At 52.1% G+C, this 15,489-nt stretch overlaps 1 protein-coding gene across 2 annotated transcripts in view; it reads right to left on the reverse strand.

Annotated features, from left to right (window-relative positions):
* Positions 1 to 15,489, reverse strand: part of N (neurogenic locus Notch protein) — a 286,947-nt gene that overhangs the window by 231,070 nt on the left and 40,388 nt on the right. For both annotated transcript variants that reach the window (XM_025300950.1, XM_025300949.1), the window contains exon 2: positions 6,814 to 6,892. In XM_025300950.1, the coding sequence (XP_025156735.1) occupies positions 6,814 to 6,892 (79 nt within the window). The remainder of the gene's footprint in view (positions 1 to 6,813; positions 6,893 to 15,489) is intronic.

The raw sequence follows: 15,489 nt of genomic DNA on the forward strand, positions 1-15,489 counted from the left end.
GCAACGGCTGATTCGGCGCAGCGTTCTGGCGAACGGCACACTTGTACCCACGCATCATACATGTACGCACATGTACGCACACGCAGCGTGCGCAGTGAACGGACGGACACGCGCGTGGAGCACGCTGTGCGTTCGCCAGCTAACGCATGCTAATGCATAACGGCGCGCGCGACGGGGTACTGGGGGGGGCGCGAGAGAGGAAGAAGAGAAACAGCACGACCGAGAGAGAGAGAGAGAGAAAGGGAGAGGAACGCGTATTTTGACAGCGCGCTGTAAACCTTCGTCATGCGGCGTCGAATCGCCTTGTCTTTTTGGGGCCTCTCGCCGCGGCCGGCCCGCGACTCGTAGAAGACAAAGAATATCGCTGTCGAAGAGCGTGGAAGTCATTGGGCTAAGTTTGTTTGTTGCGCTGAAAGCGTCGTTTTACCCTCCGACGTTTTAGCGACGCTCACTCTCGTCTCTCGTCGAATCGTTTCGTCGAGACTTTTCACTTCACTTCTTCAGGGAAGCTTCAGGTTCCGATCCTCTCGCTGAGTACGTCGCCCAGCTGGAGGAACCAAGTCAAGCACTCTAGCTCTCTTCAGCGACAGAAATGCTGCTTGCAGCAGAGCCACGAGGTGAGACGCGAGTAACGCGAATGGCGCGTCGCGAGGTGTCGAGTCGAATCGAATCGAGTGAATCGGCGGGCCGATTTCGCCGGCCGGCGCGCGGCGGACCGTTCAGTCACGACGAGCAGCCGACGAGCGCATTAACTTTTTCTCGCCCCGATGTATGATGAGTGATCTCTCCGGGAAGCCGCGACTTTCTCGCATTCCACCGCGGCCATGTCGCGCTCCGGCGAAAAAGTCCGTGAGGAATGACGTTACTGTGTCCGCAATCTACGTAAATCGCGCCGCCGCCGCCGTCGCCGCCGTCGCCGCCGCCGCCGCCGCCGCCGCCGAGCAACGAGCCCGCTTCCCAGAGCGCGAAGCGTCTACTCTCCGTGCGCCGGTAGAACAGATGGCAATGATTACTGCTAATGACAGTCATCAATTCACGGCGCATTCGTGCGCGGTCGGAAGCTACCGCGGCCCGGCCGCTCGCGCGAGTGACCACGATTGTGTGTGTGTGTGTTTTTTTTGTGCGAAAGGGAGCGGGAGGTGACATTAAAAACCGAGCGCGAGACGAAGAGAACACACTCCGAGCGAAACGTAAGAGAGACGTCATCATCAGAGAAGGAGGAGATGTGTCTCAAGTCGTTTCTACGCTTTCCTTCGCTCCCTCTCCGCCGATCGCACGACGAATTGCACTCATGAGCGATTGCGCTCGCGACCGCGCGCCATTTCCGCTTCTGCAGCGGAATCGGGTCGGGTCGGGCGGCGGAGGGGAGCTGCGGCGGAGACCTCGACCTAATTTGCGGGGAAGGAGATGCACGCGTCGCGAAACTCGAGCGTTTTGCCGTAAACGACGGGAATGTACGGCTCGTAATGAACGCGACACGCGGCGCCCCTTTCCTTCCTGGCGTTTTCGAGTCGGCCGGCGCGGCGAGGGCGAAATAAAAACGCGACTCGATCGAGGAAGAAGTCGCCGTTAACGTCGCCGACGGCCGCTAATAGAACGAGCAAGCGGCCTTCCCGCGAGATTCGCGACAACGGGATCGCCCTACCGCGACGGCTCGTGCGACACAATGGCACCCTGCGAGCCGAAGGGGGTTGCGCGCGTATCGCCGTCCATCATCGCGCATATGCCGCTCCCTCCGAGCAACCCCTCGGCAGTGAAAAATTTCGCGGGTTAACGGTCGCAGCTGCGCGCAACTGGAAACCCGTTTCTTCAGTTTCCGACCCCAGCGAGCCAGCGAGCGAGCGAGCGAGAGAGAAAGGAGAAGGAGAGGGGTAGGGAGGGCGAGAGGCTCCAACGTAATTGCAATACGTCGACAATACTAATGGTAAGATTATCGTGTCAGGTGGATGATATTCTCGCGCGGGAAGCACTCGCGAGTAAATGAACATCGATATCGCTGCGACGCGTAACGGTGAACGCCGACGGTGAACGGGAAATGGATCTCTCTCTCTCTCTCTCTCTCTCTCTCTCGCGAGAGAGAGAGAGAGAGAGAGAACGCAATCGCTCGATCGCGCGAGGGTGGAAGCGCGGAAATGGAAAAATAATATTGTTTCTCGGCGAGGCGGCCGAGAGAGCGCCGACGAGAACGCGTGGCTTTTTTCCTTTCTTTCTCTCTCTCTCTCTCTCTCTCTCTCTCTCTTTCCCTCTGTCCCCGTCTCTCTTTCTCCAGCCGACGCAAACGCGACAGCCACGTGTCCCGCCACGTGACCCGTCCACACTTGATACACGCCGCGTGTACGTGCGCGGGCCCACAAAGAGATGCTGCCCGCACGCTGCGTTTGCGGAAATCCACGTGCAAGGTTTAGCCGCGAGAACGCGCGTGTGTGTGAGTGAGAGAGAAAGAGAGAGAGAGCGTGTGTATCCTGTGACGTGCGTAAACGCAATAACGCGCGCGAATGTGTCGAAAGGGAAGCTCCAGCATCCTTTCGGCTCAAACTCGCCGTACTTGGCGCCGCTCAAATTTCTTATCGTACCCCCCGGCTGACGCTCACATTTTTCGCGGGATTCGCGCGCGAACGCGCAAATCTCGTATCCGCATCTCCACGTCTATTCAGATTGTCTGTCAAAGCTTCGTCGTCTCCGCGCGCTCTTGTCCTCATTGACTCAGCGCGTCTCGGCGCATCTTCGAGAACGACCGAGCATACACCGAAAACGCTCTCTGCTCATCGGAGCGGAGAAAGTCGTGCGAAAAAAGCACAATAAAAACTTTACACATCCGTCCGCCCGGCCGGCGGGTGAGATTTGCATCGCGAGTGTACGTTAGATCAACCGGACGACGGTACTTAGCCGCCAGAACGGGCTTTCGCGACGCGACGGCGCTTTTTAGCCTCGACCCGGCCAGGAAACTTTTAGTGCGTATCCGACCTTTTTACGGTCGGCCCCCCCCCCCCCCGTCGTCGGCCAATTAAGAGCCATTTGTACGGAAGATCTCTTCTTCGCGGGATTGCGGATCGTTCGATGCACGAGTACCCTCGAGAGCACGACGAGCGCGGTGCGGAGCGGAGGGAGAGAGGGAGGAAAGGGGAGGACAGAGCGGAACGGGACGGAGCTAATAACGCACGTTTCACAGCGCTTTTTATTCGCGGGCTTGCGCGAGCGCGTCCCATTAAACGAAGCCGCAAAGTGACGGAGCCGCGGCCCGCGTTACGCCGGGCGTCCCCTAATTAAACAATTAACGTATTCCTTTTCCTTACGGGTGACAGTGGTTTGAAATACACTCGACTCGGTTCACCGCCGTAAAAGTCGGACGTACGGCGCTCGCTGTCTCCGCGGAGTACTTTAGGATCAGGATGATAATTTAGGACCCGGTCCGGTCGGCGCGCAATCTCCCGTCTTACGTGCGACGAGAGAAATCCGTGGCGACGCGGCGAGATAATTGCAAGGGCAGGGCAGGGCAGGGCAAGGCGGGGGAGAGCCCTCGCCCAATTTTGCGGATTAATTACTCGCGTTACGGAGCGACGGGCTTCGTCTCGGCTGACGAGCGGACTCGCGCGCGGAGAACGGTTTCTCCCGTAAATAGCGTTGCCGCGCGCGCGCGCGCGCGCGCTCCCGTAAATTGCATCCGCGTTAACGTCGCGCGGCGACGGCGGGATCGAAGCGCGTCGAGCGCGGCGGTCAAGAGAGGCGGATGAAACAAGAGTACAAAATATAAGCGGGAGCGCGAATACAGCGCGAAATCCGTCCGGAGGCTGGACGCGAAGGTCGCCGGGGCATAACGGTATTAATCCGAGGGTTGCAATTAATTCTGATACCGCGCGCGTCGGTGCAGCGCGCGGCGTGCCGCGCGCGCGCTTCGTATCTTGTGTTAGATTACGCGAAATGAGATAGCCGCGCGCCGCCAGCCCGCATCTATAACGAGTCCGAGAAATATTGCGGTACACACGGCGTATTTCGAACGCGCGTACACACACACACACACACACACACACAGACACATGTATGCACGCGTGCGTGCGACGCGTAATCACGCGTGGCTCTCATTAACCTTAGCCGAGGAGCGCACACGGCACACGTACGCATACATACGCGGAAACTGTCCCGCGGAATTAGCGACTTTTAATTTAGCGGCGGATCCGCCGCTGGAGAGACCGAATCGGAGAGTCGACTCGCTTCCCATCTGAAATGTCAGGATACCGATAGCGTCGGCGGTCGCGGAAGCGCAGCTTTCCCGTTAGCTCTTCCACGAGGGGAATAATGATAAAATTCTGCCGGGGGTAATCTAAGGAGATAATCTCTCGGCAAGATTGGAACAACGGCGGGGCAGGCAGCGTACCGGGCAGCGAGGGAGATCTTTCCGTTCGGAAGGATCGCGCGCGCGCGGGCGCCCGGAGGATCGACGTCGCGCGATCCACGCCGGCCGATCAGGACGGATCAACGTTCTCTGCTTCACGCCACTGTTTGCGGAAAGCCACGCGAGGGAATCGTCACGTCGCGTCGAGGAGTCGGAGGAGCGCGGAGGCGTCGAGCGGATTGATACAAAAGTAAAACCCACGAGAGGATGCGAGATAGAGGAGTGAGAGAGAAAGAGGGAGGGGGGAGAGGAGGAGGGCACGAGAGAGAGAGAGAGAGAGAGAGAGAGAGAGACGAAGGTAATTTAGATGCGTCGCCGGGTCACGACTGCCGACTATTACCGCTATTACCGGATCTCGTTCCATCCCATTCCGCACCGTCCCACGCCATTCTGTCGGCATTACGTTCCGCCGAGAGATGCGAGTCTAAGCGTCATTTCAAGCGCGATCGAATCGTGGTCGGCGGATGCGATTGGAGACACATCGATCGCCAGCCGAGAGAAACGCTCGAGCGAGTCTCTGCAGGCGAACGCCTCTTGACGGGTGAGGGGGAGAGGAGTGAGGGGGAGGGGAAGGGAGAGGCTACCTCGACGACGCGGATCCGCGGATACGTGCGACTCGCGGCGCGACGTCCGAGCGGAAACGAATGTATGTCATTATCGCGAGCTCGCTCGCGCTCGCTCGAAGCGTGCAAAAGCCGATTCGAGAGCTGGAATCGAGTGATTTTCCGCGCGACGTGACACGTCGTCGCCGTCGTCGTCGTCCGCGCTAAACCACCGGCTGAGCTACGTGCTGGTGCGCTAATAGCGGAGCCAACGGGATGTCCGATCCAGTCCTTGAACTGTCAATCATCTTGGACGAGAGCGGCCGGGGCAAAAAGAGACGCGCTCTCGTCGGGGATTGGAAACGTCGCAAATTCCAGGGACGAGAAATCGGCGGCGGGAATTAGCGAGCGCATTACCGATCGCCAGACAGAGAAATAATCCCTGGCGGACGATCCTGTTACACGCGCGCCGCGGCCTCCTCGGCACCGGTGAGCGGTAGTACCGCGGCAGCCTGAGTTCACGTTTCACGCATCGCTTACAGGGACAGCTTCCCCGGGTCGGACTACTTAAAGTATTCGCCGTCAGGAAATCATGCGCGCCGCGTTCATTACGTCGTATTTCGAGCGAGCGAGCGAGCGAGCAGGCGGGCGAGCGATCCACGGAGGAAAGCGGCACGCTAATTTTCCAATTATCCATGACGACCGCGAGCCCTTCGGCGCTCACGTAGCATCGACGTCGATCGCTCCGGTCCGGCGTGAGAGTGCAACGGGCCGGGATGTCGCGAGGAAACGGAACGCGAGCCTCGATCAAGAGCAACGTCGGTCGTCTATGTGCAAACTGCACACACACACACACACACGACGAGGATGCAACGGGAATGCTCTCTCCGACGCCTCCGACTTGGCGAGTTGGCGGTTGAGAGAAGCTCGATAAGGAAGCACTTGTATTACGCGTGTTATTTCCATTTGTGGTAATTAATATGTATCTTCATCGACAGGGGGTGGGGAGGGGAGAAAGGAAATTCTCCGGGGGAAAAAACCGAAGAAAAATTCACCTTCGAATATCTGAGATTTTTTGTTTTCAATTCTCCCGGGCGATTTTTGCGTATTATCGGCTCCCGCGTGATTTTGCGCCGCGAGACGCTGCTAATTGTTCGAAAAATCTGTCTCGAGTGTTCGAGATCGTATCTCTCGATTTTCCCGGGTGACTCTGATTTTTCTGTGATTTCGCGTCGTGGAAGTCGCGACATGTTCAACCCTACGCGCCCTGCCTCCTCCCTTCGCGCTCTACCATCTCCCTCCTCTTTTCTACGGTTTCTCATCCTTTTCGCGTGGGAGGCAACGAAACGTCCGGTTCTCTTGCGCCTCCTCTTTGTCTCCTTTTCTCTCTTTCTCTCTTTTATACCGCGCTCCGCTCGTCGTTTCTATCTCTCTCTTTCTTTTTCCCCCCATCCGCCCATCGCGCTTGCCCCCCTGTCGATCGCCGACTTGATGTGTAAAGGTGCGTTTATAGCATACGAGCATCGGCGAGCAAATCGATTCGTTGTAACATCAAGAATGATTGAAAGCGAGCGAATTCGTTCGCGGATAAAACACGCGTATTCGAGAAAGTGTGCGAAATTGCTTTTCTCAAATAAACGTTTCTACATTTCGACGTCTGTCTCTAATTCCCATAATTGTTAACATCGCCAGCAGGAATATCAAATCAAGAATCACATTTTGATCGCAAGGAATCGCCGGATACGCACGTAAACAGCTATGAAATATTTAATTAAGAACCAAACCGGACGTTTTCGTGCGCAGCCGCGCAACACGCAAATCGAACAATACAATGGAGGCAGAAACGACTCATAATTACAACAATGAAAATGATGGACTTACTTGCAATATGACTTTCCGCGCGGCGATGACTCGCACTCTCCTCCATTCTTGCAGGGGCTCGGCGAACACGATACGAATCCTGTAACACAAACGAAAATCTTGATTGCTTCACGTTGTCATAAGATATAACATATAAATAAATAAAATAAATAAAAATATAATAGATGAATATATAAACAAATAAAAAAAAAACGTCGGCTCAGATCGAAAGAACGAAACGCATCGAGAGACATCGCGCTGACCATTCGTGAGGGAACTCAAACGTCGGAACTCGCCGTCGAGATTTTCCCCACGATTCGAAGTCGCCCAAAGGACGCGTGGTCTTTTATTTTCCATCGGCTACCGGACAGTTTCCCGTTTCCTGCGAATCCTCTGGCCTCGCGAGCGACGAGACGAGGCGAGGTGAGGCGAGGCGAGCGCAAACGCCTCGGCCCGTCGACTCCGCAATTGGAGTGCGGCGGAGGGGGGACGAGCGCGCGGCTCGAAGGGAACCTTTGACACGCCGTGCAAATTGAACTTTCGTGTAGGCCCCGGCGAAGGAGACGGAGATAAAGGGACAAGGAGATGCCGAACGGTAAGGCGAGAGAGGCGAAACGTCTCGTATTCCGGGAGTACCTCGGGCGGCTGCGAACGTCGCAGCGCGCAGCCACTTGGCAGAAAAGCGGCGGCACGACAGAAACACCAGCGAGGTGGAGGAAGGGCTTCGACGAAGCCACCCGCGCGCCGCGGATCCCGGGGCCCGACCGTTGCCGGAACTGCGACCGGCCGCTGCGATTTCTCACACGCGGCTGCACGTGCGTGCGTCACTTTCGGCACGCACGTGCAGTGCGCTCCGACATACCGGGAGGACTAAGGACGACGCTATATTAAGTTTCGCGGGCCTCCGGCAGCTTCGAGAGCCCCGACGCGAGAGAGAGAGAGAGAGAGAGAGAGAGAGGTGAGGGGAGGGGGAGAGAAAAGAAGACACTCGCGACCGATCACGTCGATAAATTTGTCTGAAGAGCTCCTCGTTGACGTTCGACGCGAGAAAAGCGAAATATACTTGTTCATTGATTTACTCGGATTTAAGCGGACGACTGTGATTCCCGCTAATGATTTCAATGCTCGATTCAAGTCGGAATTGAACTTCGTCAACAAGCGCGACGCCTGTTGAATCGATCACGCGCGGCTGGTCACGTTTTTCACGTCCCAATTTCTATTTATTTGTTTATTTATTAATAATATACGGGTTTGACCTGCTTGGTGTGCACGGTAGTCGAGACAATAGCATGACGAGTAAGAAGATTCTCATACAATAAGTAGGGAGAAAAAGGTAAATCAGAAGAAAAAACGAAAAGAAAAGAGAAGAAAGAAAGGAAGAAAAAGGGAAGAAAAATAATAAGAGAGAAAAAAAGGAGAAAAAGAATTCCTTTTATCGGGACCCGGCAATATTGTAGTACCGATCACGGATGAGCAGCAACTAGAGATGAGAGCGAGTCACGAATTTTTATGTCGAATCGAATCTCATTTTTTAAATTTGAATTCGAATCGAATCGTAAAAAAATTTAACATGACTATTAAACATGCAAATAATGATGGAAGATTTTAATATGAAAGGGAATATTGATATTGTAATATCATCTTAAAGTAAAATATACATTTAAATATTTAAAGTAATTTATAATTAAGTTATTAATTATAAGTTAAGTTGATTACAAGTTAAGGGTTCAAACATACAGGCCCAGATGGCCCGTTTTGTAGCTGACGTGCGCAAACTATAATACATTTGATTTCTATTCGAATTATTCGGATTCGAATTATAGGGATTCGGTTTCGAATCGAATCGAGTTACATTAGATTCGATTCGAACTCGAATAGTTCGCACATCTCTAGCAGCAACGTAACGTGCACATGTCGAGGCGCACTTTTCCTCTCGCCGTAAAATTCCAGGAGCGGCTCTCGCGTGTCGCGCGTTTTAAGGGCTCGATTAACGCGCGCCGGGTCTGGCGCATAAAGCACGACGGAACAACTGATATACGCAGCGCAGCGCAGCGCACCCCGACCAAGGTATAATAATAACAACGTAGCAAATAACCGCTTAGCGTAGGCAAGCAGCGGCAGGAACGCGCGCGCGCGCGGCGAGGCCTGCGCCGTGTACTTGTGTTTTATCAGCGCGAGCAGCGCGGCCCTACGACAGGGCCCGCGCGTCGCCTACGTGACCTCCCTGATCGCGTCGTCGTACAAGGCACTCTCTCACTCCCGCGAAATTCCTGCCGCGCTCTCGCCGGCGAGTCGCGCGGAGTTTCCGAGCCGCGGCTGGCGACTGTGCTTGGCGAGTTCGCGGGCGTTTATAAATCACGATAGCTTCCCCACGACACCTATTCATTTTTTCTTCTTTAATTTTAATTCCGTCCCGTGTCGCTGGGAAATTTGAGCACGTGAAAAATTGCTGTCGAGCGGAAGCGAAGCTCTTTTCATCACCGGCGAAAATCGAGATTGGAGCTGCCGGGAGAGGAAATTCCCCGGAAACTCGCCTACGGTGTAACAGTGTAACAGTGCAAGCTCGCTCGAAATTGCGGATGGTCATTGAGCCGTCGGCGTCGGGTCGGTCAGGGCCGCCGCCGCCGCCGCCGCCGGTACGATTGAATCTGCTCGGCGGGCCGACGCGCGCGACGAGGCGGCTCGAGTGACGCGCGCAATGAAGTCGACCCGGCTGTCGACGTGGTCGCGACGAAACCAAGACGACAGCCCGGCCCCGGCTGGCCGCGCCGCAACGCAACGCCCGCGACCAAGACGGATGAGATCAGTTAAACCAAACTGTCTTCGTGACAAATCCTCCGCTTCCTCTGTCGCTCTGTTCGCTTCGCTCGCGCGACTGAGCGTCGTGTCGACGCACTTGCGTGTACGCGCTCGCGCGCACGTTCGCGACTCGCCTCCGTAATTCGTTGTTACGTGGGACGAAGGAGAATCGTGCGAGTCTCTCGCTCCCGTCTCCGTCTCTCTTTCCTTCTCTCTCTCTCTCTCTCTCTCTCTCGCTCTCTCTCTCTCTCTCTCTCTCTCTCGCTCTCTCTCTTTCCATCTCGCGCTCACTCTCTCCTTGCTTTTCGGTGTGATTCGCTGGGATTATCCGGCGCGCGCAGTGTTAATGCGGCCGGAGAAATTCAAGCAGGACTGCCATTACGTCAGTCGTTGCTACGATCGTAATGGATTCCGCGCAATTGACCGCTCCTCTCGTTACCGTTATTGATCGAAATGGGAGATGTATTAACCTTGAGAGCCTTTTGCATCAAGGTTGCTCGTACCTTGGAGAGAAGGTCGATCGAGACGCCGAAGTTCATCGTCGTCTCACGAGAAATTCATGCGGCTATCTCCACTTTCTCGGTGTGGAGACAAAAGTGCAACTTTCCGAGTAGAAAAATTAACAGGGCTCTGGTAAGGGCCGGATTATTTTTTTTCTAACGTTAATCGGGCCCTAGGAATAAAAAGATAAGGGTCCTACGAGATGTGTAACAAATGGTTTAACGAGTCCTTGTAAGAGGCTTGTAAGGGCTTTATAAGGAAATATTTTTATTATTGTTCGAGTAAAAATATTTCTTCTTTTCATTCCAAGAAATTTAGACTGTAATTTCTTTATAATTTTGTTAGTATACAACAAGAATTTTTTATTTTAAAAATATAGTATATTCTACAATAAAATATAGATAGCATTCTTCGCACATAAAAATCCCGCTACTGTTTTTATTGAAGTTTGCTACATTTTAAAAAGAAGGCAATACTAGAAAAATCCTTGGAAGAGACTAATGATGAATATGGCAACTAATAAAACTAATAAAATTTGTCTTTAATTGCGATATAATTAAAAAATATTTAAAAGAATCAGATAGAGCATACCTAGTAAAACAATACTAAACTATGACAATTTTATTACACGCTTCAGATCTTATTAATTTTCTATAACGAAACTTGATTTTGTATATCTAAAGCATCCCCTCTTTTAAAAGATCCTTCTTTTAAAAAAGTCTTCATCAGCCTTTTCCTTACCAAAGCCTTATTTCATAAAATCTAAGATGTTCCCAAAATAAAAGATCCATTTCCTCGGGGCTTGATGTGGTGATAATGACGTATCCTCTTTTAGGGCATCCTACTTTCAGCCTTATCGGGGGGGAGGGGCTTATGCTTCATAAGATGGCCCTAACGATTTTTTGCTCAAGCTGTTTGGCAACAATCCTCGAAATGCCGATGATCTAAGAAACTGCAGACTGTTTTCGGCGAGCTGACGATCGATATTCGCGATAAACAACTGGCCGCAGAATTTCTCTCTTCAGCATCACCGTGTCGCGACACATCCGGCTGTGCGCGTCTCGCGGAGGTGGAATCGGAACGCGCAGAGTGTTTCCACGTTTGCTGCGAAATTAGAGACAACAGGAAAAGAGAGGAAGAGAGCGAGCGACGAGTTATTAAAGAAAGATCGTCGCACAGAGAGCGAATACTCAATTACGTCGGTTACGTAAGCGCCGCGGTATTTTCACTTTCAGCCTCCGGCACAGCAACAGCTGTGCGCGCGCTCGCACAATAATCTGCATTATAATTCCGAGGGAAAAACGAGTTTAATTGTTTCAATTCCAGCGGCTAAATTGGCCGCGCGGTAGAAAGCCACCGTCGAATTACGCCTTCCTTCCTGCTCTCCCGTCCACGATATTAATTCGCGCGCCGGCGCTAATAACGGTGTCGTTGCCGTGCAAATTGCCGCGGGGACGTTTCTCGCTGGACGTGCGTGCCTCGCGTCACCTCGCGTCGATCGATTCCATCGGCGAGTTTACTTTCTCGCGCTCGCCGCCGACGCTGCGCGCGCGCGCGAGCTGCGATCCACGCTGCAATAACGCGCAGGGACGAAGCGCGCTCTCCCAGGGTCGCGCGATAACGCGATAACGAACCAACGCCGCGCGCGAGCGCGGCGCAATCCGAGCTCGGGATCGAGCCGCGTACGCGGGTGCGTGCCGTCACGCGTGTCGCTGGAATTGCGTGTAGTTATGCCATCGCGTGGCGCGGACTGCGGGGATCGTGTTAAATCGGCGGACGACGGCGACGTTTTGCCTCGTGTGACGCGCTGCCTTCGGTATCTGCGACCCGGGGAAGACCCGAGGTTCGCGGGCTGACGCGACCGAAGCGGTCCGTTTGTTTCCGAGCGATTTTTCTATCAGCGCGATGAGCTCGCGTGAAACAGTACAATATTTATCGCGTTAATGTACATTGGTTTGGAAATTCTTCGGAAACGAGTAGACCTTACGTATCGACTTGATGTCTGAGAGATGTGACGTAGATGTCAGATGATTATTTTATTATTTAAAATTTATCATTTATTATTATTAAGAATTTATCATTTATTATTGTTAAAAATTTATTTATTATTATTTAGAAATAAAGTAAAAAAAGTAATTTCATCGGAAACGGTTTACTTGCTCCACCAAGTAATCAGTATCGTTTTCGAATCGACCGTTGGTCTCACTCTTTCTCTCTCTCTCTCTCTTCCCATTATTTCAACTCGATTCCGACATAATTTCGAGCGGACTCTTTGTCGGCCTCATGGGCCCAGCGAGAACCACCGCGTCTCGCCGCGCGCGCGCTTACGTAAAACCCGATATTCCGGCCGTGTATAGAGACGTGTACGTAAATGTTATGCATTTACGAGACGCACCGCGCGCCGCGACAGCGATGCACAATCCGCGACGACCACCGCGCGGCCTGTGCCTCCCTTGCCTCTCATTCCCTCTCTTCGTCTTTTGCGTGTATGTGTGTGTGTGTGTGTGTATGTGTGTGTGTGCCGCGAAAAGAGCGATCGCGCCGTAGCATCGAGCGCAGTTCCCGCATGCAAGCCTGATATCATAAATCTGCAGCGGAGGACGAGATGATATTTTTGCCGACGCCGGCGCGGAAATTTATCGCAACGCGTCCTGTCGCGTTTTTACGCGGCGAACAGTAATGCCGGAAAACGCGGCTCAAGCTAGTATCGTCTCCGATATTTCAGGCGAGATGTATGCCTTATCTGCATCGATAAAGATTACCGATAACTGTATCTCAACGTAGGACGAGACGCTACGGAAGATTATTCGCGGACATGTCTCTCGAGGACGTGATTTCCTTATTTGTTCGACAAACGAAAATAACGTCACACGGTGTAACGGTCTCGTAGACATTGCGTAGATCGCCACGACGCACTGGAAGAGCGATCAAGTGACTTCTTCCACGACTTCGTGCCGCGCAGCATGCGTGTCAGAATGCGCGCAAAACCGTGCGTCGTCCGAGGCTGGCCTTGCACGGACAGAAAGAGAGAAAGAGAGAGAGAGAGAGAGAGAGAGAGAAAGAGAGAGAGAGAGAGAGAGAGAGAGAGAGAGAACCCGTCATTTCCCGCACGACGCGCAAATGTCGAGAGGGTGCGCTCTGCAATCTTCTATTTTAACAATTCATCCCACCGCGACTCGCTCGCTCGATCTCGACCCGAGATGGGCGAGTGACTCGTTGCGAATTGCTGGACAAGCCCCACCAACGAGAATCACGCCGGGTCATTGAAATCCAGCGTTCGATACTCGAGGTGTCAATGACGGTGTCAATGCCACGAGAATATGTAACGCTCCTCGCCGCTGCGTCAAACCGAGTGTGGCCTGCCCCCCCCCCTCTTGTTTCCTCGCCGGTTTTTGCACGCGCTCTCTTCTCTTCTCTCAGTCCCGAGAGAGCAGACCTCGAAACCGGGGAGATGTACTCTCAATCAGCGTGGGCGCCGATTCTCGTGCGACTTTGCTCGATCTACACCCACGTGGAGATCAAGATCGATGCAACCGACGTGCCGCACGGTCTTTCTTTCTTTCTTTCTTTCTTTCTTTCTTTCTTACTGCAACGCCGCGGAGACCAACGCCACGTTTACGCGCGAGATATCGATTGGTTATCGGAAATTTATCTACTCATTTCTTATCTTATTTACCTACTTTATTATATTGTGTTTATTTACTTATTCGTTTTTTTTTTAGATCAAGCATTTGTTGAATTTATTTTATTTTAATTGATTAATTTATTTTATTTAATCAAAGAGAAAGAAGCCGCCTTTCCGACAAAAGAAAAGGAAACATGCTACATTTCAACTCGGATTTTGTTCCTCGCATTTTTTATTTATTATTTTATTCACCTATTTGATATTGTGTTTATTTATATATTCGTTTCTTTTAGATCGGGTATTTATTTAATTTATATTAACTTATCGAAGAGAAAGAAGCCGCCTTTCCGACAAAAGCACAGGAAACATGCTATATTTCAACTCGCGGGTTTTGCTCCTCGCATTTATTATTTATTATTTCATTCACTTATTTGATATTGTGTTTATTTACTTATTCGTTTTTTATTTTAGATCAGGTATTTATTTAATTTATATTAACTTATCGAAGAGAAAGAAGCCGTCTTTCCGACAAAAGCACAGGAAACATGCTATATTTCAACTCGCGGGTTTTGCTCCTCGCATTTATTATTTATTATTTTATTCACTTATTTGATATTGTGTTTATTTACTTATTCGTTTTTTTATTTTAGATCAGGTATTTATTTAATTTATATTAACTTATCGAAGAGAAAGAAGCCGCCTTTCCGACAAAAGCACAGGAAACATGCTATATTTCAACTCGCGGGTTTTGCTCCTCGCATTTATTATTTATTATTTTATTTACTTATTTGATATTGTGTTTATTTACTTATTCGTTTTTTATTTTAGATCAGATATTTATTTAATTTATATTAACTTTATATTAACTTATCGAAGAGAAAGAAGCCGCCTTTCCGACAAAAGCACAGGAAACATGCTATATTTCAACTCGCGGATTTTGTTCCTCGCAGGCGCGCGCTGCGTATCGCACTCGTAGCGCCGCGAGAGATGCGGACGATGGATAGCGGCGAGAGTCACGACCTCGTGGATTATGTAATCCGCTACGCGTGCATAGTGCATCGCGGCGTGCGACGAATCGGGCATCAGAATATCGGCGACGCAGCACTCCGCTCTGTCGACTTAGCGCGTCGCGTCGCGCCCAAGCAGCCTCGTCCGTTTTCGCCGGCGAACTCCCGAAGCGCGCGAATCGACCCGGCGCGAGCGATTCGCAATGACTGGAAGATCCGCTGTTACTATTCGTGAGCCAACATTTCAGAAGGTCGTTGCACCGCAGTCTCGTTCGCTCTCGGGGTCACCGGGGGTTACGCGCGTCTCTCGCTCGCGTCTCCGTCGCGCTATCGTTAGCCCGTATTTACGACCGCGCGCGCGCGCGCGCGCGCGCGTTCAATCTCCCGCTGAATGCTTAAAAGCCGCGACACGCTCCCGATATCTTGTCGTTTACGAGCCTTCGTCGAGAGAGTGTCAGGAGAGTTAAGGTCCGAGTGTCGCCGCGTGGACGCTTACGCCGACCGGGCGACGTATCGCTTACGATCGCTCAATAACGATGTAAAAATTAAACGAGCGCCCGATTCCCCGTGCGCGTTCACACAGGTGTTTTCCCGGCTGACACCTGCCGAGATAGGTAACGCGAGTACACATTTCACGTGCTATCTCTGATTATCATTTCACGGAATCACACCACCATCGTATAAATATACGTGTGACACGGCGGTAAAATTCAGCCTGCAAGTTTCTCGCGGTAAAACAACGCTCGAGACGAGCGAATAAGCTTC

This window comes from Harpegnathos saltator, unplaced genomic scaffold (genome assembly GCF_003227715.2).
Source record: "Harpegnathos saltator strain DR-91 unplaced genomic scaffold, Hsal_v8.6 scaffold393, whole genome shotgun sequence".
Lineage (NCBI taxonomy): Eukaryota > Metazoa > Arthropoda > Insecta > Hymenoptera > Formicidae > Harpegnathos > Harpegnathos saltator.